Source organism: Elephas maximus, chromosome 13, assembly GCF_024166365.1.
Source record: "Elephas maximus indicus isolate mEleMax1 chromosome 13, mEleMax1 primary haplotype, whole genome shotgun sequence".
NCBI classification, from domain to species: domain Eukaryota; kingdom Metazoa; phylum Chordata; class Mammalia; order Proboscidea; family Elephantidae; genus Elephas; species Elephas maximus.
In genome coordinates, this window is record NC_064831.1 from 29602855 (window position 1) to 29628965 (window position 26111).

Below are 26111 nucleotides of genomic sequence, written 5' to 3' on the forward strand. Positions count from 1 at the left end.
ATTTGTCCACCATCACATGGCTGTTGAGGCTCAAAATTGCTTTCATTTGAAATATCCAGACGAAAAGATGTGACAGAAGATGAGAATGTGGGGGGCTATTTTCCATGTGAATTTTCAGATAATTGTACCAATTCTCTCCTTAACTTTGGCTGTACAGGAGCAGCTTAGAGTCTTTGGTGAACCAGTTTCATGTCACAGAAACAATGCTGAAGATGGTCCTCCCCTCCCCCCACCCCACCCTGGGGAGCTTCTGAATCGTTAAATGATAGACATGCCATCCTGTGCCGTCTACAGTAGCTAACTAGCCTTTCTGTTCATTTCTCTGGCAGCTGGTGACCCTGTTGCAGATGTGGGTTGTTCCTTTGTATTTCACTATAAAACTTTACTGATGGATGGCGGTTTCTCTCTCTGTGGGGAATGTTCTCAGTCATGACCAGTTACGTCCTCTTCAGAGCTACCCGAAAACCCCTCTCAGGGAGAACGCCACGGTATGTATTCCATTCATTCCTTCCCCACAATCCCTTTTATTTTAAGCATGAAGAAGTATAATTTCCAATTTCCTGGGGAAGGAGGGTATTAATTTCTTTTACCTTTGGTAACAAAACATTTTGGAGATGAGTTGTACTGCTGTTGGTTTACATTCGTTTCTTAGTGGTGATTAAGACATGCCTGTAAAATTCATTACTTCAGATATTATGCTAGTGAAGACAAGGAGAAAGAAAAGTGAAACTACTGCTTAGAAATTTTAGAGCACTCTTTGCATGTTTATTTTTAGCTCGGCTTTTTGCTATAGCCTTCTAGAAGGTGTACCAAACACATTTTAAAATAGAGCAAGAGTTAGAAGCTTGTATTGCAACCTGAACTTGATAAATCGCAAGTAACAGACAATTTATTACTCTCATAACAAATGAGGCTTTAATATTCCAATGGTCATTTTAATTACTATAGTCAACCTCTTGAGGTTTATAGGATTTCATCATATCATTCAAAAATCTTTCCAGAGAGCTTCATAATCAAGTAATGTGCTTACAGGTTTGCTCTCATTCTCCTGGTTCTATAAACAAGGTCAGAGTCCTCATTCCTGTAAGCCGAAATGAGATGCATAAAAAGTGTGGAAAATGTTAAGTGGTAATAAAACAATGTCAAATTTTGATGTCTGTTGGAGAATAAGTCATACGCTCCTGTGTAATATTTTTATGATTATTTAGCCATTTAGATTTTTGTTTTTACCTTTTTAAAAAGTGAGAGAGGTAAGTAATGTCAACATTTCCTTCTAGCCTGGAGAAAAAGGGAAAATATGCATCCAGGGAAATCAGATAAATAAGTGTAATGATAAAGACTGAAAGGGAAATAAATAAATTTGGGTTTATGGGTATTTTAATTTAATCCCATTTGGGAAGAGCGTTGGGGTGGTGTTAGGAGACCTCCTAAACTGGCCAGTTTGGGGTCTTGGACAGCCTTTGTAGGGCCTGGTTTATCCATCGGTAAAATGGACAAATGGCATCCCCTCCCCTGCTTACAAAACGTTATAAGTTATCTAAGATTTGTGACAGTGCTCTGAGTTTTGGAAGAATCAAAATATACTTGTTTTTATCCCCCCTCCCCCCACTCCTGTGTAATCTACATTATATTTCAATGACAACGGTTCACTTTTCCACTACAAAGTGAATTACCCTAGCTGAATGCAGTGTTTTGTGCACACCAGTGCTCTCAATGCAGAGGCCCTTCATTAGAAGAAATACCCAAACCCTGCATCATTACACTCCATGGCCCACATATCTCAGATGGCCAAGGCCCCATGCCCTCTGCTTCTCACACCTCAGCACATCCACTTCAGTGTTTGTGGCCTGCATAGAGCACAGCCCCGTCATACAGTCTAAAAGCCCACAGACTCCACTGGCATTCTTAAAGAGACCCATCTGCCGTTTGAAAAGACAGCAGTCAGAGGGCTTGATGAAGACCTTTTCTTCTAGAGAAGAAAAGGAGCTCCTGTATATGACAGGTCCTAAGGAAGGAGCCCTGGTGGTACAGTGGCTAAGCGTTCGGCTGCAAACTGAAAGGTCAGTGGTTCGAACCCAGCAGCTGCTCCATGGGAGAAAGATGTGACAGTCAGCTTCCGTAAAGATTACAGCCTTGGAAACCCTATGGGGCAGTTCTACTCTATCCTATAGGGTCGCTATGAGTTGGACTCAACAGTTTGGTTGGGTTTAAGTTCTACGGATCTTTTTGGATCTTTGTTTAATGATCATATTATAAATGAGTAGTACCCTAGCCATTTTCTGTTTGAAAGCCAGGCTGTAGGCTGGGAGAGCTGGCGGGAGCAAATCAGTATTGACCTTGAAGACAAACACCAGAGTAGTGTCCTCTGGCACCAACAAAGTGAAAAAAACCCATTGTTCCTCCCCCATAGCTATTAAACCAAACATAACTGCTAACCAAAAGGTCGGCAGCTCAAATCCACCAGCCACTCCTTGGAAACCCCATGAAGCAGTTCTACTCGTCCTATAGGGTCGCTATGAGTCGGAATCAACTCAAGGGCAATGGGTTTGTTTTTTTTTTTGGCTAACTGTGGAACTACTAACCAAAAAGTTTGGCAGTTTGAACCCACCAGCCACTCCACGGGAGAAAAATGTGGCAGTCTCCTTCCATAAAGATTACAGCCTTGAAAACCCTATGGGGCAATTCTACTCTGTCCTGTAGGGTTGCTATGAGTGGGAATCGCCTTGACGGCAACAAGGTTGTTTTTTTTTAACTGTGGGACAGAGTATCAGAAAAGGGGGAGTGAGTTTCCTTCTACGGCTGTTGGGGTTGTCTATCAAGCAATGAAGTTCAGGCTCAAAAACAGGCCACATGCCAGCTGCAAAGAGTTGGGCTTGACCACATCAATTCCAACCTGAAGGCTAACTTTCCTTTGTGGAAGCTGCCCTGAAGCAAGGATGTTCTGAGTTCTGAGTTGTAGTGCTCCTAGAAAATTGTGCCCCCAATAAGCAGGAAGATTTGGGAGAAGAAGGGCGAGAGTTGGAAAATCTAACACATCCATAACAATGATACAATATATTGAGTATTTAGTATGTCAAGCCCTTTAAAGATTAGTACACTGTGTCACATAATCTTCAGAACTACTCTTGGAGCTAGTGTTCTTATCCTCACTTTATAAATAAGGAAATCATGCAAAGGAACTCCAAGTAAGCTGAACAATGTCCCACAAGCAGTAAGTGGTAGAGCCCAGACCCAAGCCAGACCTTACCTGACAGCAAAGCCATGCTCTCAACAGCAGGCTGTGGTATAATTAAATTAAACAAACAGCATTGCACAGAGAAGCCCTTCAGTTGAGAAAGTTTTAGTCATGGAAGACCTCTACTGCTGACAAACTTTGAAAAGGGCCCCTTGAGGTAAGGAGAGAGGACACTCAGAAAGGGTGGAGCCCAAGGAACCCACACACTGGTGCTGCTGATGTCAGGGTGGGGCATCTCAGAGTTCATCTATTTTCCCATATCCACCCCATTTCACAACAGGAGCTTCCACCTTGATCTGACTTCACTGAGCGGTGATCCAAACTGCTCAGCACTGGCAGAGTAAAATAACTGATGGCCCAAGCAGTCATGTGGCAAAAACAACCCCAAAAGCACTCTCTGGCCCCATTTGGAGGTGGCACAGCCCCACAGAGACTAGGCAGAATGGTCATAAGCAGACTTGTACCCTGAGTAGATCCCTCACCACTGCCTATCCCTCCCTAGGGGCAGGACTGCACCTCCTGTGTAGGGGAGGGGCAGGTACTGATGGCCCTTGTGTGTCACTTGTTTGGCAGGTGGGAAGCACTGCACAATAGAAATGCTGTAAGTAACAGCTCACTTCTCAGGCTAGCCCACAAGCCCCCATTTAAACATTCATGATTCAGAAGGTCCTTTCTAACTGGAATTCAATGAAACAAAGCATCTTCTGTAATAACATTGAAATATTACATCAGTAATATCTAGAACTTAAGCATTTGGTGCAATGGTTCCATCAAGGAGGAGGCTGGGGAAGATGAGAGTTGAAGACCAGGCTCCACAGGTTGGAGATGAGACAGTACAGCCAAATCTATGGAGCAAGACTCTACATGAGGTTTGGTCTGAAGGGCTGAAGAGGGGCTTCAAAAGGGTGTGGAAAGAAAGGCTTGGAGCAAGCAGGACCTCCTGCCATTGTACACTCTGTGAGCAGCACTTCAGCCACCTGCTTCTGTTCTTGCCTGAGCACCAATGATCCACCCCCAGCTTCTCCCTCTCCTTCCACCACCTCTTGTTTCCAGTGGGCATAACGCTTCTTCTGAGCCTCCCAGGAATGGCACTGGGCCCCCAGTCTCTCTCCGTAGCCTCCCAGGCACGAAGCAGACATGTGCTAAGGGCTTTACCGCTAGTAAAGGTGGGAACGAGCAGGATAAAGGGCTCCCTTCTAGATCATCTCCATACTCACTCTCCATCCTCATCCTCTTGCTTCTCCACTTAGGCCCTGTGGGAAGAAGGCGGGGCCTCCGGAGAGGTCGGAGGGAGTGCTGGAACCCACCCCCACAGCAGAGGGAACAATGCTGAAACTCTATTGTAATGTCATCCCAAGGGCTAGGGAAGGAGAGAGGAGATGGATGGGGGCTAGGCCTACTCCTGATAATTTCTTCACTGGGTCTGGGGGCTGAGGCACACAGGAGCAGGAGGGAAGACAAACTACTGGGGGAGTCTTTCTGCTTGACTTCTCATCCCGTCTTTTGCTTGCCTCCAAGATACTCCTACCAAAAACTACTCTACTAACCCTAAAGCTAAAAGAGAAGGGGATAAGAGGATAGGCAGGGTCTCAGGTAGAGTACCCATTCCTAAAGGCCGTTTTTATGTGAGGAACATATGAAATTAAGATGAATATACATATGCGTAGACATATAAACATGTCTGCATAGTAGTACTATTAATATATTGCCTATGAAATATTATATTAATACTAGAGTTTAGCTGATATGAAATATTATATTAATACTAGAGTTTAGCTGATATGTTCACACTCTATATAGGATATAATAATTGAATTTCAGAAACTTAAACTGTTTTATAACAATGTTTGGAAAAGAGAAAATACTTTATCATGTATCATGTCCTGTGTTTCTCCCAATTTTTTACTTCACAGATTGGTCTACAAATGATTTCTTCTAATCTACAAACTCACTTATGCATTTGGTGTTGTGGGTTATTTGGCTATCATGTTTACAATGTGTGGATTCAATTTGTTTTTCAAGTAAGTGTCTCCAATGAAGCCATTAATATCTCCAAAAGCACTTTCTTGGAACATTCACCTGGCCAAGTTCTCTGTATCCAGAAACACCATTTGGTCCCATAATTTCCACCCCCCACCCCCCCACACACAGTTTACAGTATCTATCCACACAGAGTCTTGTCACTGGGGGAGACCACTTGACAAGGAAGAAGAAACCCTACAGAAGAAAAAATTTTTAAATCAGAAGCTTTAAAAAGGATCTATACTTAATCCACAAATTTAAAAGATCACCAGTGAAAGTAAGTCAACACTCACTGACTGAGCTAAAAATTTCCCTTCCACAAAATTTGGAGGTGTCCAGATTTCCTTCTATATATCTCTTTCCGAAAATCTCTAGAACTGTGCTGTCCAATACTGTAGCCACTAGATCTTGTGACTATTGAGCCCTTGGAATGTGGCTGGTCTGACATGAGATGTGCTGTTGAGTATAAAATATATGCTAGATTTCATAGACTTAATAAATGATAGTGTTTTGGATATATTGGTAAAATCAATTTCACTATTTCTTTTTACTGTCTTAATGTGGCCACTAGAAAATTTTAAATTACATTGGTGGCTTGTATTGTGTTTTTATTGGATAGCACTGCTCTAGAATTTCATTTCTAGTATCCATCGTATCTTGTTGAGCACAGATAGAAGAGGATAGTGAGGGCTTAGAAATTGAAAGAGGTAAAGAGATGACCCCAAGAAAGTCTTCAGAGAAATAAAGAACATACGGGTAATTGTGTCTATGACTCAGAATTATGCTCCCATTAGGAAGGAGGCTGCTGAGATGGGCCTTGGATGACATAATCACGGGCAGAGCTGAGGCTCTGTAACCAGCCTGTGTGCTAGAAAGGGGATCTAAGACGTGCCACACAGCCACGGAAAGGAGCTTAAATACAAATTCCCCAGACCATCTCTTACATCACAGTTATTCTAAATCTCTGAGATTACAACAGAAGTGGAATGGTAGAGATTAGCAACTCTTGACTCATAGAATAAGGAAGGAAGTTGAATGGAGCATCAGCCCAGGGGAAAGAGCTCTTCCTGTGGCCACAAAGCAGTCTCATTTTATAAGCACATCATGGAACTTTCAGAGAGGGAGCTCTGAACATTTTCTTAGCTGGAAAAGGGTAGAAAGTAATTGTATAGATTTTTTATTACTGCTAGTTTAAGATGTTGAAAGACATTGATAATTTTTTTTTTTTGGCATACTGTCTATATTGCTTATTTTAATGAATTTAAAACTATTCATAAGGATTTTTAGAAAGTCACTTGGGACTATAGTTGTCCCAAGTCTATTACTTAAAGAGACTTTAAGATCCTTATAGAATGTGATATATCAACAACTTAACCCCTCAGATTGGGAAGGAACTATTTTTTCACTACTAACTGTTGTTGGTTATCATTGTATTAAGATTCTTTTCTATGAGGCCATAAGTTTGTTACTATACTTTTTATCACTAAGATTATTAATACATACTCCTGTGGACATGGAGAGAAAATAATCTTAATTATCTTCATTATCACTGTCCTAATTATCAAACATACCCAGGGAGAGCCTGAAAAGATAAAAACACCACCCTTGTTAGTATTCCCAATTCACATCATCAAAATATCTGTACTCTCTAAGTCCAGGAAACTCTCTGCCCCAAACCAATTCCTCCTCAAGTTAACAGAGCATGAACCAACCAGAAGGTTCCAAGACAACAGTTCACACTCCACTAGCTTCCCTGTCTCAACCAGACCTACCCAGACTCTTCTCTGCCGTTTGAGACTCATTAGAGATGTAGTAAACTGAATGTGCAATGATTAAGATTCATAAATTAGATTAGGGGTAATTTTCTCTTTTAGGAGCCCTGATGGTGCGGTGGTTAAGTGCTACGGCTGCTAATCAGAAGGTTGGCAGTTCAAATCCACCAGCGGTTCCTTGGAAACCTTATGGGGCAGTTCTACTCTGTCCTATAGGGTCGCTATGAGTCAGAATCGACTCGACAGCAATCATTTTTTTTTTTAATTCACTTTTAAAGAGATCCTTCTTTTAAAATCATTATCACAGAGAATCCTAGTATATTTGAAATATGATTCAACTTGCAAAACACTTTTTATCGAGTTATGTTAAACAAATCATTTTTTTCTAAATCTCCATCTTTTTCAAATGTAAAGTGGAGATAATAATATGTATCTCACATATTTGGTAGAAAAGATTAAATATTTTAATGCATTCTGTAAAATCTAAAGCTCTGGAGCAGTGATTCCCAACACTAGCTGTACTGTAGAATTTCTGGAGTAGCTCTTAAAAAATACCACTGTCCAGACCCCACCCCAGACCAATTAAATTAGAGATCCTGAGGGTGTGTGGGGCACATGCATCAGTATATTTTTAAATCTCCTCAGGTGACTCTAATGCTCATATAGGTTAGGAACCATTACTCTATTGAAGTAGTTCTCAGTTTCAGCTGCCTGTTGGAACACCTGGAGCCTGGGGAGCCTCAAAATATACTGCTGCACAGGTTGCATCCCCAGGGATTCTGACGTAATTGGCCTGGGCTGTGGCCTGGAGATGAAGATTTTTACAAGTTCCCAGGGTTTCTTATGTGCAGGTGAGGCTGAGGACCACTGATGAGAGAGTCTGCTTGTCTAAGCCCTGCAGTCCTAAAGAACATTTGAAGACAATCTCAAGAATTCCTTTGTCTACTTAGCCCTGAGTGGTAAAATCTGAGAGGAATTTAGAACGTTTTAAATTCTTTAATAAAAAAAAAAAAAATAGCCTAAACAAATAAACACCCACAAGGGTCTGTTAGACACTATGGCAGGACACATTTTCCCCAAAGCCACTTTCTTATCTTCTTATACTGTTGTTTCAATAGAATCAGGGCTAGAGATTCCATGGATTTTGGCATTGTATCCTTGCTCTATGGCCTCTACTACGGAATAATGGGGAGAGACTTTGCTGAGATCTGCTCAGACTACATGGCTTCTACTCTAGGGGTAAGTGATGCCTTCCTTCTTTGGAACCATTCAGGGCATATGGAGAAATGGTCTCATCCCATATATTTGCACCCAATTTCAGAAATAGAAATAAATCATCTTTACCTATGTGCTGATTATCTTTCCTTTGAGACCATTTTAATAGTTAAGTGGTTCTCCCAGCCCAATTGCTCCGTGGATTGTCCTTGTACTCAAAATTTTATTTGCTAAATAATTAGAAAATACATTATTTATATAGAATAGTTGTGAAATAAGGTACCTTATTTAATGAAATATGCCAATGATTTGAAAGTTATCATATCTATACTACTCCAATTGCTAACTTTTAAAAATTAGTAAAAGATGAACAGTATTAAAAAACCCTTTATATAATTCTGCCCAATGTATATAAAAGTCATATCTGGTGCTACATAAGACATTTAAGAGCTAACTAGTACCCATCATAAAGATCATTTATCATTATATAGCATTTGAAGGGAGCCCTGGTGGCACAGTGGTTAAGAGCTCAGCTGCTAACCAAAAGGTTGGCAGTTCGAATCCACCAGCCACTAGAAGATATGCGAAGTGTTCTAAATGTATTCTAATTATATATTGTCCCTTGGAATTAAAAAAAAAAAAATCCTTCATAAAGGTGATTTTTTTTTTAACTTTCTTAAGATTAAAAGTCAGAATTAACAAACTTTCTAGTTAGATGGATTCCAGATACTAGGAACACCCAGCTTTGTTTGACGCATGCACATCCCTTTAAAACCTTACACACCAAGGGCTCCAGCTACAGGGACGACCTAGTCATTTCAGGAATTCTGCATCTCTATCCTCCGCCTATCTCTTGGTCCATAAATGGATGGATATGAAGTGGAAAAATGAGTGTGAGTGTCAAGAGAAGAGTGATCTTCTGTGCTATTCTTGTCTCTCTCCATTTATGGGGCAGAGGGCCTAACTGGACGTGATCTTGACTTCGTTAGCCCTTCATCTGCCCTTCTCCTCCACCCTAGGCTCTATCTTACTTTTTTCCTAGAGTCCAGCTTCTGTTATGAAATGCTGGAACGACATACCTTTTAGAGTTCCTCTGCCATATATCATCTATGGGACAGCTGCCTTTCTTATAAGGTTTAAGGTGAGCACAGGAGGGAGCATTTTCATCCCTGTTTCCCCAACATAAAACAGAAGTCACACCCCTTAGAAAACTCCCAGAGCCTCTTGTGCTTGCCTATGGACAGGAAAGGAAGAGAAGAGTTATATGTGCTCTGTTCTTCACTGGACCAGGAGGTAGAGATTTAACCTGGCAAGACAATCAAGGCACCAACTTTCTGGAGACTTCTTACCTAATTCCACCCCAACAGTCTTCAACTTCTTGTCATCTTCTGTTATCTTTATTCAAACACCCAAATCTTTAAAAACCACTGCTTCTAGCCATCAGCACAGCCACCAGTGACTTTAACTGCAGGTATACCTACACTTGAGCACGTGCTCAGGACTGAGGTAGGGAAGAAGCAAAGGAGGAGTACGTCTCCATTCCCACACCAGTGCCTAAGCCCACATTTGACCAATGGAATCAGAACCTCTGGGGGTGGAGTCAGGGCATCTGCCTTGTTTACAAAGCTCCGAGGAAAAGAAACGAGCTATCAAGCCATGCCGAAACATAGATGAATCTTAAATACATATCACTAAACGAAATAACCAGTCTGCATACTGAATGACTTCATTTATATGTCATTCTGGAAAAGGCAGAACTATAGAGAAGGTAAACAAATCAGTGGTTGCCAGGAATTTGGGGGGATGGGAAAGGTTGAGTATGTGAAGCACAGGAGTATGTAGGGTGGTGAAGCTATTCCTTATGATAATGCAATGGTAGATACATGACATTATGCATTTGTCAAAACCCACAAAAATTTATACCACAAAGAATGAACCTTCATGTATGAAGGTTTTAAAAGATCGTTTAGAAGGTCAGGCAGAGTATCCCAGGATAGACTGCAGACTGTGATGAGAAAAATCAAACTGTACTACAAGTGTATGAAACAGCCTCACCGAAAAGGGTGGGGAGAAAAGGTGCTGACCTAAGTAACTTTGGAAATGAGTGGAGATTTTAAGACTAAAGGCAAAAGAATCTGTACTAAGCACTGTATTCTTGCTGTCCAAGTTATTTTTCTCCAGAGTACAAGTTAATTTTGATACCACTACACACGTATACAGGAGCCCTGGTGGAGCAGTGATTAAGAACTCAGCTGCTAACCAAAAAGTCGGCAGTTCGAATCCACCAGCAGCTCCTTGGAAACTCTATAGGGCAGCTCTACTGTGTCCTGTAGGGTCACTATGAGTTGTAATTGACTGGACAGCAATGGGTACACATGTAAACTGGAATTAAACAATTAAGTAAATGGATGATGGGAGCCAAGTTTCTCACTGTTGAACTGAGAGTTTCCAGACAAGAAAGGGAAGAAGACTAGAGTGATCCATGTGGTAATGGATTAGAGTTGGAGACATTAGTATGAACTCATGTTTAGCTTAATATAAAAACAGATGGATACAACAGAAATATTTATAGACATGTGCATATACATGGGTTAGTATATACATAGATATTTCCCTGCTCTGTCAGCTGAAAGAGCCTAGAAGCAATAATACCCAGTAGCAATGAGCACACCAACCACCCAGATCTTGGTTTCTAATATCGTTCTCCAATAAAAAGAACCAGGGCTCCTTTGAGAAATAGCTGGATTTAGGCCTGGGCCAGGAAATATACAAGATAAGCCTGGAGCATCTTATACTGCCAGAAAGTAAGGAAGTGCTCAACAAACAAAAACAAAACAATTATAGGAGTATGTCAAAGGGACACAAGAGTCAACAAAAAGAGCTCCCAATGGCCAAAGCTGGAATAATATGAGCAAAATAAATAAAGTACTACTGGGCTACAGCCTAAAGTATAAAATAAATATCTATGAGCCCATGATATAAGTGATTGAATAAATAAATACATGCGGGAGAATAGATAAATCCCTCATGCAGAAAAATGCCAAATAATTTACGTGGGCACTGTCCCCTCAAGGAGGCAGAGTCCAACTCCCCACTTAAGTGTGGGCTGCACAGAAAAAAAAAAAAAAAAAATTTTTTTTTTTTTTTTTTTTTTTTGCACAGAGTAGCCTGATATTAATTGTGGAAAATGGTTTAAAAACAAAATGAGAGAAATTTTAGAGTGTAGAAACTTAACAAACACTACTCCAGGCCCAGTGATCAAGGTTGACATCGACGTTGATAAATCATGTTGATAGCATGTGCCCTTGATATGATGTGATAAGAATGACATTTTACCTGTGTGTTCTTTCTCCCAAAAACCCATAACCCCAGTCTAACCATGAGAAAAATATCAGAAAAATCCCAACTGAGTGGCATTCTGCAAAATACTCCTTAAAACTGCCAAGGTCATAAAAAATAACCAAGGTCTAAGAAACTGTCACAGCCAAGAGGAACCTAAGGAAAAATGACAATTATTCTTGCTGGGCTCCTGGAACAGAATAAGGACATTAGGTAAAAATTCAGAAAATCTGAATAACATATGGACTTTAGTTTATAATAATGTGTCAGTATTGGCTCATTAATTGTGAGGGAGCCCTGGTGGCACAATGATTAAAGCTGGTAACCGAAACATTGGTGCTTTGAACCCACCCAGTGGCCCTGTGGGAGAAAAAAACATGGCGATCTGCTCCCATAAAGATTACAGCCTAGGAAACCCTATGGGGCCAGTCAACTCTGTCCTATACGGTAGTTGTGAGTCAGAGTAGACTCAACAGCTCACAACAGCAACAACAACAAAAATTGTGACAAATGTACCATCTAATGTAAGATTTTAATGATGGGGAACCAGCATGAAGTATATGGGAACTTTCTGTACTACATATTTTTTCTTTAATCTAAAACTACTCTACAATAATTTTTTTTTTTTAAGTTCTCTATGGATTCTAATGCACTGCCAGTGTTGAGAACCACCCTCATCCATAGCACTGGGAAGGTACAGGAATCACAAATTAGAATTCTAAACAGGGTTTACTTTCAACAGTGATTAATCTGTATGTTCTTCAAATCACATGAGAATTTTTAAAAACTGTATAGATACCTGGGCTTATTCCAGATCTATGAATTAGAATTTCAGGAGAATAAAGGGAAAGGCCAGGTTATGAAAAAGTCCCAAAACTTTCTGTCTGATGCTGGAGCATATCCTTGGATAAAAACGATTCCACTTCAAGGACTGCTGTTGTGGAGGTTAGATTGATGGCTACAATTAGCCACGTGCTGTGGGTTCATTTGGAGTTCAGTGGGTTTTTGTCTGACCTGGAAACCTTAACCCCACTGTAGCCCTGTTACTGTGAAAAGAGGTGTTTCAAGTTCTAAAACCAAAACCAAACCAAACCTGCGGCCGTCAAGTCAATTCCAAGTCGTAGTGACTCTATAGATACAGTAGTATCTACAATAGGGTTTCCAAGGTATAGACCTTTACAGAAGCAGACTACCACACCTTTCTTCCACTGAGCAGCTGGTGGGTTCCAACCACCAACCTTTTGGCTAGCAGCCGAACCCTTTAACCACTACGCCACCAGGTCTCCTTTTCAAATTCTAAACCACCTTAAAAACAATGAAGGGGGCCACCTGGCCTAGTGCCTGGCAGTAGCTTCCCTGCTTCCAGAGAACAGCACGTGTCCTTCTTCCCAACTGTGCTGTGGTCATTTCCTTAACAGTTCTACAACATCAGCGGGATGTCCACAAGGAGCTTGTCAGACAACATCTGTGCCGTCTGTGGGCAGGAGATCATTGTGGACCTGGACGAAGAAGGATTCATTGAAAACACCTACCAGCTTTCGTGCAATCGTGTGTATCCTTTCCACTGGAAACCACTTGGCCTCCATCAAGCCGAAGTTGGGAGGTAGTTTTCAAATGATCTGTGTTGTGCACGGCACAGGGCAAGGCTGGGAGGACCATCTCATTATCCTCCTCTTTTTCTCTCCTCCTTCTAGTCCCTTCCCTTCTGCCTTGCTTGTCTCTAGTCCTGAAACCCCAGGCATTTACCCTCCCACCCACCTGTGTCTTTGAAACATTCTGATTATGCCTGTTGACAAAAGAACTTAAATAAGACTCTTAGCACCACATGGACAGGAAGTCAGCATCATCAAGAAGGGCGTTGGTGAGAAACGTTAGCTGTAGTCATAAATGAACAGCCAGCCAGGAAGGACCATGGATAGAAGGGGTTTGGAGGTGAGGGAAAGAGTACAGGGTGAGCCGTAGGGAGAAGCTCAGGCCCATCCAGGTGGAGCCCTGTGTCTGAATCTCACTGGACCAAGGAATGCAAGTGTGCTTTGCCTACAAGTAATCCTAGGAACTCTCTTGTGTCAGGAAAAGTAATGGGGTCATCCAGAAGAGAAAATCAAGCCTCTTGATCAGCTTTGGTCTTGAAAAGAGGATAATGTCACAAGCATCAGGATACCTGAACTTGCAAGAGAGGGACCCAAGTACCTGAAGATGATTTGACCCCTCTGTCTATGAGTTGCTCCCAAAATAGCCACCTATTGGCTGGGATTCTTTAGGTACCAGGCAAGCTCCAGTCTGGAAACCAGCATTCTCTGGGAATTCCAGTAACCACTGAGGAAGACCCATGCTGAAAGCTGCTGGACCAAAACCCCTGAACAAAGCAGCCTGTGCTGCTCAAGCATGCCACTATGGATACCAAGCTTGTGCTTGGATTGGCCCACAGTTGGTATTTTAATTCCTTCCTAAATGCAAAAAAAAAAAAAAAAAGGCATTTATTTTTATTTTATAGTGCTGTATCAATTTTATAATAGTATCACTATATACCCAGTCAGTTCAAATCTCTGGCATTATGAGGTGGTTAAACCATCCTGTCTTCTGCCTCTGAAGCCCACTCAGTCCTCAGTACCCTAGATGTGCAGTGCCTGTGATTCACTTCTGTTTAACCTGGCCAGTGTCCACATATTCAATCCTTAGGCTGAAAAAGTGGACCAAATGCATCTGAACTGTAACTGGAGCCCTTACTCCAACATTTAAGCCTTAAAATGTTAAGGGAAGAAACACAAAGATATCCCATATGGAATACTATGGTGGTTTTTCAGTGTAATATACCTTTCCGAAAAAAACTATCATTCTTAGCAGAAATTTTCCAAGTCTGGCCCTAATTTTAAATCTGAATTACTTTTCAAATTTTGGAACAGAGCCCCTTCTGCCATTTACAAGTGGAAATATTTTCTCTCTCCACCTTTAAAGGCCCTTAGGGATTGTTGTACGTGTGTGCACGTGTAATTTGGAATGTAGTCACCTTTAAATTTGCTTTGCAGGGAGTATTATTAATGGCCATTTGAGCATGAGTCATCTGAACGAGGAGTGGACAAACATGAGTCATAGTAACAAGGAGGGATCTCTGAGTGTTGCTCTGCGGCAGTTCTGCCAGTGTGGAGGTTTTCAGCATTGAGATTTTGAAGATGAAAGGAGGTATTAAAGAGGAGATGGAAGGATTAAAGAGCAGGTGGACATTTCAGTGCTGGTTCTATGGCTCTGAAAGCTATGCCTATCTAGAGGACGGGGGCTGTACTCCAGCCCTTTTAAACGAAGGCTGTGTGGATTTTGATGAAAAATTTTTGTTATAACACACCACTATATGTTAATCCAAGCATTTTGCAAAAGTGACCCCAACTGCAAGAACATAAAATAGTGGAAACTCTTAGTTGCACACGGATTTAGTATTGAGGAATTACATACATGACCTTGACTTGTCTATACCTCCAGGATACTCTGCTTGTTAGTGAGGTACCTTCTAAATCATTGCTGTTAATACGGCTGTGTAGTGTAGCGGGCCAGTCAGAAGACCACGTGATCTTGGCCCAGAAAGCCACGTTGGGATCATAGATCATAGAAACAAATCTATAAAACAGATCTCATTACAGTTAATCATTTTGCCTCAATCTACAGTATTGGAGAACTTGGTAAAAGAAACAGGTCCCTAGCTGGTGTAAACAGTTTACTCTTGGCTACTAACCAAAATGTTGGTGGTTTGAACCCACCCAGTGGCACTTTGAAGAAAAAGACTGGTGATCTGCTTCCGTAGGAGGTTACGGCCAAGAGAACCCTATGCAGCAGTCCTACTGTGTAACAAACACATGGGATCACCATGAGCCATAATCAACTTGACAGCAACAGGTTTGGGTTTGTTTTGTTTTTTGTTTTTGATGGTAAAAGATACTCACCTGTTCTAATATCTATTTCCCAAAAATAATCAGTTTTGAGTGATTCATTCCAATATTCGGTCAATAAATATTTCCTAGTCACTTTTTTTTTTTTTTTTTTTAGATATTAATAAAACCTAGTCTCTGCCCACAAGTAATGTGTGAGCTAGAAACAGACATGTAAGTCCACAGAAAGTAGTGATACAGCATCGTTCACGCTCTAATGAGAGTCAATCCTTGTATGGGAAAACTTGGGGCTCGCTGTCAACTTTGGGGGAGAAGGGTCACACTTTCTGGATGAGGTGAAGTATACAAATCAAGTTTTAAATGCCTAGAGTCTGAGGAGTCAAGATTATAAGGCTTATGATCTACTAAATAGGAGCCCTGGTGGCACAATGGTTAAGCACTTGGCTGCTAACCAAAAGGTCTGTGGTTCGAACCCACCGGCTGCTCTGCAGGAGGAAGATGTGGCAGTCTGCTTCCATAAAGATTTATAGCCTTGGAAACCCTATGGGGTAGTTCTCTGTCCTACAGGGTTGCTACAGGTCAAATAGACTCTATGGCAGTGGGTTTAATGAGTTCTATTAAATATAATTGGTTCCTTATCAGTAATAAGTTAGAGGGGAAAAAAACTTATGACGTTAATAGAAATATTGGTGAGGTATATGACCACAAATAATTTTAACTATTCTGAGTGCCTGAGACAAGTCTGATTGCATCATAAGTAACGAGTAATGACAGAAAGTCGTAGACTAGGGAAAGACCATGGTAAACGTGCAAGAAATGCACAATAAGCAAGATACGGCTGATATTATGTAATCCGGTTTACCAGACTTACGTTCATATAGGGCATTACTGTAAAAATGCACTTGCACAGTCTTTAGCCAAGTGAGGCGAGAGGAGCAAATAAAGCCAAGACACTAAATAAATTCCTCAAGGTCATAAAGGTAATGCACCTTTGAGTCCAAGCTCGATGCCTGAGAAGTTTGAAAGTCCTACAGTCATCTCCCTAAAAAAGAGATGTGCATAATCAAGTCATGGGTGACAGCCATTCTCACCCTCCACAACTAGACCCTAAAATGGGATAATTTCCATTTTGTCATCAGGAACAAGGCATTGTTCTTTAATATCTAGAAGCTTCCCTAACAAGATGCTTAAGCTTTCACGAATTCTGCATCCGAGGCTGGTGTATTGTTGGTAAAAAGCAGACTTGCCCTTACTGCAAAGAGAAAGTTGATTGGAAGAGGACGATCAGTAACCCGTATCCTTTAAGAAAAAATTGCGGTATTTTCTCAAATGTTTCTAGTGATACATCCTTCAGTCCGAATTGTCATTATCTTTGTATAGTTACAGCAGAAACTCCCTGTTTTTCTGAACCACCTATTTCAACACAAATTTTATTGGTCTCTTTTCTCCCCTGTACTTGTATTAGTTTTCTGGTTATGAAGTTGAGTGCTGAAGAAGATACATTCCACTCTTTATCTTCCATATTTCCTATTGTAAGGGTGTAGTGATAGGACATTGTAAAAGATAAATAGATGAAATGATAGATAAATGGATAGGTAGATAGATAGAAATGATGGATGGATGGATGGACAGGATGGATGGGTGAATGGGTGGGTAGACAAATAAATAGATTGAAATTGAAATTTTTTAAGCCCCAAATATGAATCAGAGTATGAATCGGTTATATTTTTAGAATATAACAACTTTTATTTTTTCCAGAGACAGGATTTTGCCCTCAGACTTCAGCTTTTTTAATTCCTTGCCATTCCTCATCTTTTCTAAGGCTAAGCCTTGGTGAGAATAATATTAAAAGGAAATGAATACCTACAGACTTGGTCAGTTCATGGCAGCAACTAGGATTTTTATAGGGACCAGGGAACCCCCAACTGAATAAACCCAAATCACATTAAAGTCACAGGAAAGTAACAGCCCTATCCAGAGGTGACTAAAAAGGCTTACTCATCAAACTCACAGTCCCAAGACTATGGAATATCTCTTCCAGGAGATGAATGGGATTAAAACATAGCCCCCACCCTGCCCAAGCCCCCGTAAGTAGAAGGGCACTGAGAGGTAGGCACCAATCTGCCAAACACTCTCTCTTTTCATAAAAGTCTACCTTTCAATACCTTCTGAGTGATCGTCATTTACATTTTACAGCCTTCCTTTCTCCATGTTTCCCTCCTCGGCAGCTACCCTAAATGTCCAGGTTAACAATGGCTACTGACAGTAACACCCTCATCTCTGAGCACTGCAAATGAAAGAAAGACTCCTGAGTAGGGCATCAGAGAAGGGGGCAGCATAGAGGGGTCTTTGGGTGTTAGGGCCATGCCACAGCAACAGAGAAGACACTGTGGCAGCCACCCACTCCATCTCAAGGCCTGGCCTCTCTTGGTGAGTCAGCACAACTCAAGGCTAAAATACCTGATGTGCCCTGCTCTTTCCTTTTCATTCACATCCCTGACTTTCCCTTTTAATATGAGGAGACAGGTCCAGAACAGGTTTTGGCTAATGACTTACTTATAAAACTGCGGTACATACATCTTTTTTATAAACTTGGTGTTTAATATGATCATAAAATGATAGCATAAATAACAAAGGGAAGTTGGAATCTTTATGTATTCTTGAGAGAATAAAAATTAATGCACTTTTTTTTCTTTGTACTTTAGATGAAGGTTACAGAACAAACTAATTTCCCATTAAATAGTTCGTACACATATTGTTCTATGACGTGGTTAATAACCCCACAACATGTCAACACTCTCCCTTTTCGACCTTGGGTTCCCTATTACCAGCTTTCCTGTCCCCTCCTGCCTTCCAATCCTTGCCCCTGGTCTGGTGTGCCCCTTTAGTTTTGTTTTGTTTTTTTTTAAATGGGCCTGTCTAATCTTAGGCTGAAGGATCAGTCTCAGGAGTGACTTCATTATTGAGCTAAAAGGGTGTCTGGGGACCATACTCTTGGGGTTTCTCCAGTCTCTGTCAAGCCAGTAAGTCTGGTCTTTTTTTGTGAGTTAGAATTTTGTTCTACATTTTTCTCCAGCTCTGTCTGGGACACTCTATTGTGACCCCTGTGAGAGCAGTCAGTGGTGGTAGCTGGGCGCCATCTAGTTGTACCAGACTCAGTCTAGTAGAGCCCATGATAGATGTGATCCATTAGTCCTTTGGACTAATCTTTCCCTTGTACCTTTAGTTTTCTTCATTCTCCCTTGCTCCCAAAGGGGTGAGACCAGTGGGGTATCTTAGATGGCTGCTCACAGGCTTTTAAGACCCCAAACGCTACTCACCAAAGTAGAATGTAGAACATTTTTGTTATAAATTATGTTATGCCAATTGAGCTAGATGTTCCCCAAGACCATGGTCCCCACAGTCCTCAGCCCAGCAATTCAGTCCCTCAGGGAGTTGGGATGTGTCTATGGAGCTTCCATGACCTTGCCTTTTACAAGTTAGGCTGGCTTCCCCAGTAAAAAATTAATGCACTTTTTATTAAGACTCAATTTAAGAAAAAGCTAGATGTGCAATATCTGCTTTTTGTTTGTTTGTAAAATTGTTATCAGAGATACTACACATTAATTAAGCTCCCTTACCAGAATTTTTTTTTTAATTGTGTGTGTGAAGGCTTACAGCTCAAGTTGATTTCTCATACAAAAATATATACACATACTGTTATATGACACTAGTTGCAATCCCTATAATGTGACAGCACACTCCCCCTTTACACCCCCGGATCCTGGTGTCCATCCAGCCAGCTCCTGTCCCTCTCTGCCTTCTCAGCCTACCCCTGGACAGGAGCTGCCCATCTAGTCTCATGTATCTGCTTGAACTAAGAAGCACACTCTTCACAAGTGTTATTTTATGTTTTATAGTCCAGTATAATCTTTGTCTGAAGAGTGGGCTTTGAGAATAGTTTTAGTCCTGTGTTCCCTTGGCACAATTTATCAAATATAGTAACCAGGAAAATGTGTGTCTTATCTCTTGAACTGGTGTGATTTTTTTTAATATACAGCCACTTTCCTCTGATGAGCTGGCTGCAGGAAAGCCAAGCGCTAAGTTTTTGCTCCATTATAATAATTTCTATTATCCTTGGGTTTTTCAGAATAGCCATTCCTCTCCTCCTCCTTCTTTTAGTATATGACCCTTGCCTTTTATTCTCGCTTCATACTTGGGATTTTATTGTAAACTCATGTTATTTTTGAAAATAAGTGTGGTGTAAATAGCAATTTTATTTGTCTATAAATATCATGCAATTAGAAAATGGGGCCAAGATGGCTAACTAGTCAGAAGCTTCCACTGAACCCTCTTGCAACAAATACCAAAAAAACAAGTGAATCAATTACATATATGACAATCTACAAACCCTGAGCATCAAACACAGAACTAAGGAATTCATCTGAGTGACAGAGGAGCAAGAGACAGTGCAGAAGCAGCAACGAGTTGCCGAGCCTGTGCTGCACCTCAGCTCTGATTCCTTGGCACTATTCTTTAGCATGAATGCAGCAGGGCTGATGGTAGTTTCCTGACACATGGCAGATTCAGCAAAAGAAGGCAAGCAAAGTGGCACACCCCTGACCCTGTGGCGTGTCCACAGCATGGCTGGCTACAGAGTTCAGGAAGCGGCTGCTTCAGTGAAAAAAAGGCAAATAAAGTGCCAACACCCTGATCCCCAGTGTGACGGCTGCCAGTCTGGCTGTGGGGTTTAGGACAAAGCTGCTTTAGCTAAAGAAGGCAAGTGTGAGACACAGTCTTAACCCCCTGGGCTAATCTTGGCGGGGACCCAGCCAGCACACACAGGCTTCACATGCCTCTGGAATCTGAGATGAAACAGTGCTCTCAACACAAGATAAGTGATTTGGTCTAACCACACACGGATCTAATAGCTTCTTCTTCTGGAAGTACTGTCTCTTAACCCTCCCCCTGCTTCATTAGCAGTTGAATTCCCTGGGCCTGAGATAGAACATGCCGCACGCCCTCTCTGACCCATTCTCCTGGCCTGAGAGAAGGAGCAATTTAACAAACAGGGGAAAAATACTTTCCAAACTCCCCTAAACTGGAAGCTCGGGCCAGAAGCGGCTCCAGTCCAGGCATAAGAGATCCACGGACTTTAGCTTTCACCCCTACATGGAACCAGGCAGCTATTAAAATGCAAGGGCAAATCTGTTAGAGGTCTGACTGTAATTGTTTCAGCTGTGCAGCGGAAGGCAGGTTTTGGAGGTCTGATACCACTCTGCGTATCAAACAGAGCCCTCACCCACCCACAGCAGGGACCTGAGGGCTGAGGCTCCATCCACACCACCTAGCCACCCACGAAAGGGGTCTGAGGGTAGTGGTGCCTACCAGCCTTTACAGGTATAAGCATTGGGTGCCTAAGATACAGCTGCAGAGCCTACCCACCACAGCACTCTAGAGAACAGAAATGCTCCTTCCTCACAGACACTTGGGGGAAGGCTGTCAGCACCCTGCCCTCCTCAGACTGTGACCCCCTGCCGCTACCAGTGCATACAACCATAACCTTCACTACTCCTCTAAGATAGTAGGTGAGAGCCTACACCACACAATAGGTAACTGACTATCAGGACACCTGAGCTGAATCTATATGAGAATAGTGAATGGACTCATAGGCTCATATACCTGGTAACAGCTCTAACCATGTGGTAACAGGACATTAGTGCTTCAAAGGCACCAATAATCAAGTTAATGCACTCTAGTAGCCTATTTGGGTATATTGAAACAAAACCAAGCAAGAAGATAGGACACAGTGAGCAAACATAAAATAAATTATTACAGTAACTTATAGATGGCTTGGAGACAGCAGGCAGTATCAAAATCGCATAAATAAGTGGGCATGATTGCTTCAACAAACTCCCAAAACAGAGAATCAAGGACTGTCCTGGATGAAGATGTATTCCTGAAATTGCCAGATGCATGATACAAAAGATTAATATACAGAATGCTTCAAAACATCAGGAACAAGATCAGACAATATACAGAAAAAGCCAAGGAACACACAGATAAAGGAGTTGAAAAAATTAAAAAGACTATTCAAGAACATAATGAAAAGTTTAATAAGCTGCAAGAATCCATAAAGAGACAGCATTCAGAAATTCGGAAGATTAACAGTAGGAAGTCAGAGGAGCAGAACTGAGGAACAATTAAGAATTGGAGAGATGGAGGATAAGGCACTTGGCACCAATACATTTGAAAAAAATCTTACAAAAGAATTTAAAAAAATGAAGAAACCCTAAGAATCATGTGGGATTCTATCAAGAAGAATAACTTGCGAGTGATTGGAATACAAAAACAGGGAGGGCAAACAGAAAATACAGAGAGAATAGTTGAAGATTTGCTGGCAGAAAACTTCCCTGACATTGTGAAAGATGAAAGGATATCTATCCAAGATGCTCATCGAACCCCATACAAGGTAGATCCTGAAAGTCACCAAGACATATCATCATCAAACTTGCCAAAACCAAAGATAAAGAGAAAATTTTAACAGCAGCCAAGTATAAGCGAAAACTCACCTATAAAGGAGAATCAATAAGGATAAGTTCAGACTACTCGGCAGAAACCATGCAGGCAAGAAGGCAATGGAACAACATATATAGAGCACTGAAGGAGAAAAACTGCCAGCCAAGAATCATATACCCAGCAAAACTGTCTCTCAAATATGAAGGTGAAATTAAGTCATTTACAGATAAACACAAGCTTAGGGATTTTGCAGAAACCAAACCAAAACTACAAGAAATACTAAAGGGAATTCCCTGGTTAGAAAATCAATAATATCAGATATCAGCACAACACTAGGACACAGAACAGAGCATCCAGATACCAACTCAGACAGGGAAAACACAAAAATAAAATAAGATAAAAATAAGACACTCAAAACAGGGGATCAATGAGGTAATCATGTCAAAGATGACAATAATCAATAAAAAGGGTCTAAATAAAGTAGGCATAGATCTTCCATATGGAGAGGAAATCAAGGCAATATAGGGAGATACACGTTAGGTTTATACTTAGAAAAATAGGGATAAATATTAAGGTAACCACAAAGAAGACTAACAACCCCACACTTCAAAATAAAAACCAAGATAAACATAAAGACTCAGCAAAAACAAATTCAACAATGAAAAAGACCGACACACAATTTACAAAGAAAAACTTCTCAGCTCAAAAAAGAAAGTGGAAAAATGAAACTATCAACAACACACACACAAAAAGGCATCAAAACGACAGCACTAAACTCATACCTGTCCATAATTATGCTGAATGGAAATGGACTAAATACACCAATAAAGAGACAGAGTTGCAGAATGGATAAAAAACATGATCCAACTATATGCTGCCTACAAGAGGCACACCTTAGACATAGAGACGCAAACAAACTAAAACTCAAAGGATGGAAAAAAATATATCAAGCAAACAACAATCAAAAAAAAGCAGGAGTGGCAATATTAATTCCTGACAAAATAGATTTTAAAGTTAAATACACCACAAAGGGTAAGGAAGGACACAATATAATGATTAAAGGGACAATTTTCCAGGAGGATACAACCATATTAAATATTTATGCACCCAATGACAGGGCTGCAAGATACATAAAACAAACTCTATCAGCATTGAAAAGTGAGATAGACAGGTCCACGCTAGTCGTAGGAGACTTCAACACACCACTTCCGGTGAAGAACAGGACATTCAAAAGAAGCTCAGTAAAGACATGGAACATCTAAATGCCACAGTCAACCAACTTGACCTCATAGACATATACAGAACACTCCACCCAACAGCTGCAAAGTATACTTTCTTTTCTACTGCTCATGGAACACTCTGTAGAATAGACCACATATTAGGTAATAAAACAAACCTTTGTAGAAAGCAAAACATCGAAATATTACAAAGCATCTTCTCTGATCATAAGGCCATAAAAGTAGAAATCAATAAGAAAAAGCAAGGAAAATAAATCAAATACATGGAAACAGAACAATACCCTGCTCAAAAAAGACTGGATTATAGAAGACATTAAGGATGGAATAAAGAAATTCATAGAATCCAGTGAGAATGAAAACACTTCCTACCAGAACCTTTAGGACACAGCGAAAGCAGTGCTCAGAGGTCAATTTATATCAATAAATGGACACATACAAAAAGAAGAAAGGCCAAAATCAAAGAATTATCCCTATAACTTGAACAAATACAAAGAGAGTAAAAAAGGAAACCCTAAGGCACCAGATTTGTGTTTTTTGAAAGCACCAAAAGAAAGCAAATAATAAAAATTAGAGCAGAATTAAACAAATTAGAGAACAGAAAAACAACTGAAAGAGTTAACAAGACCAAAAGCTGGTTCTTGGAAAAAAATAACAAAATTGATAAACCATTGGCCAAACTGACACACACACACAAAAAAAAAACAGGACAGGAAGCAAATAACCCAAATAAGAAATGAGATGGGCAATATTACAACAGACCCAACAGAAATTAAAAGAATCATATCAGATTACTATAAAAAATTGTACTCTAACAAATTTGAAAACCTAGAAGAAATGGGTGAATTCCTAGAAACACACTACCTACCTAAACTAACACAAACAGAGGTAGAACAACTAAATAGACCCATAACCAAAGAAGACATAGAAAAGGTTAGGAAAAAAACTCCCAATAGGAGGCGGGGCCAAGATGGCGGACTAGGTAGACGCTACCTCGGATCCCTCTTGCAACACAGACTCAGAAAAACAAGTGAATCGATCACATACATAACAATCTACGAACCCTGAACAACAAACACAGATTTAGAGATGGAGAACGAACAAATACGGGGAAGCAGCGATTGTTTTCAGAGCCTGGAGCCGGCGTACCAGTCAGGTAACCTTCGGCACCCGAGTTAGGGCAGAGCCCAGGGGAGCAGACGGCACAAACAAGGGGCCCAGCCCTAGCCCCCGAACTCACTCCGGGAGGGGGCCCAGCCGGTTCGCGTGGACGGCATGGCGACGCAGCCGGTGGGAGAAGTCCCCGGGAGGCAGTGACTGGTCTTGGAGCGGGGAGAGCAGCGTCCCAGCAGGGGAACCGTCCCGCCGGGATTTTTGGCTGGGCGCAGGCACGGTACAAGCACAGAGAGCTGCTCCGCTCCCCTGGACTAACCCCGGGAGGGGGCCCAGCCGGTTCGCGTGGGCGGTGTGGCGACTCAGCCAGTGGGAGAAGTCCCCGGGAGGCAGCAACTGGTCTTGGAGCGGGGAGAGCAGCATCCCAGCCGGGACACGCGGTCACGGCACAAGCACGGGGAGCTGCTCCACTCACCTGAACTAACCCCGGGAGGGGGCCCAGCCGGTTAGCGGGGGCGGCATGGCCACGCGGCTGGCGGGACGACAAGTCCCCGGGAGCAGCGACTGATTTTGGAGTCGAGAGTGCACCGTCCCAGCAGGGGAACCTTGACGTTGGGCGGGGGGCTGGCAGCGGAGGATCTGACCGTGAGTTCAGCGGGCCAGACCCCCCGGGGGCAATCTCCACACAGCCAGCACACATAGGCGACGCGCCCCGCGGGAATCTCAGATATAATAGTCATTCCAAGCAAGAGAAGCAACTCTGGCTATATTCTGAGGTGCTACTCTCCTATCTCTCTGTTCCCTCCCCCACCCTCCCCAGGCGGCTTCATTAACATCTGAATTGCCTGAGCCAGAGGGAGAACTCTGATAGGGATCTGACTGCATTTTTTTTAGCGGATTTTCTGGAAAAACTAGTTTCCCAGTGATGGCTCGGAGACAGCAGTCCATATCAAACCACATAAAGAAGCAGACCATGACAGCTTCTCCAACCCCCCAAACAAAAGAATCAAAATCTTTCCCAAATGAAGATACAATCCTGGAATTATCAGATACAGAATACAAAAAACTAATTTACAGAATGCTTCAAGACATCAGAAATGAAATAAGGCAAACTGCAGAAAAAGCCAAGGAACACACTGATAAAACTGTTGAAGAACTCAAAAAGATTATTCAAGAACATAGTGGAAAAATTAATAAGTTGCAAGAATCCATAGAGAGACAGCATGTAGAAATCTAAAAGATTAACAATAAAATTACAGAATTAGACAACGCAATAGGAAGTCAGAGGAGCAGACTCGAGCAATTAGAATGCAGACTGGGACATCTGGAGGACCAGGGAATTAACACCAACATAGCTGGAAAAAAATCAGATAAAAGAATTTAAAAAAATGAAGAAACCCTAAGAATCATGTGGGACTCTATCAAGAAGGATAACTTGCAGGTGATTGGAGTCCCAGAACAGGGAGGGGGGGACAGAAAACACAGAGAAAATAGTTGAAGAACTCCTGACACAAAACTTCCCTGACATGATGAAAGACGAAAGGATATCTATCCAAGATGCTCATCGAACCCCATTTAAGATTGATCCAAAAAGAAAAACACCAAGACATATTATCATCAAACTCGCCAAAACCAAACATAAAGAGAAAATTTTAAAAGCAGCCAGGGAGAAAAGAAAGGTTTCCTTCAAGGGAGAATCAATAAGAATAAGTTCAGACTACTCAGCAGAAACCATGCAGGCAAGAAGGGACTGGAACGACATATACAGAGCACTGAAGGAGAAAAACTGCCAGCCAACGATCAT

General features: G+C 41.5%; 1 protein-coding gene across 1 annotated transcript in view; it reads left to right on the forward strand.

Annotated features, from left to right (window-relative positions):
• Window positions 1–26111, forward strand: part of RNF175 (ring finger protein 175) — a 62928-nt gene that overhangs the window by 27744 nt on the left and 9073 nt on the right. The window contains 6 exon segments of the mRNA XM_049852818.1: window positions 330–392; window positions 394–488; window positions 5149–5256; window positions 8148–8268; window positions 13002–13135; window positions 16654–16755. Of these exon segments, the coding sequence (XP_049708775.1) occupies window positions 330–392; window positions 394–488; window positions 5149–5256; window positions 8148–8268; window positions 13002–13135; window positions 16654–16755 (623 nt within the window).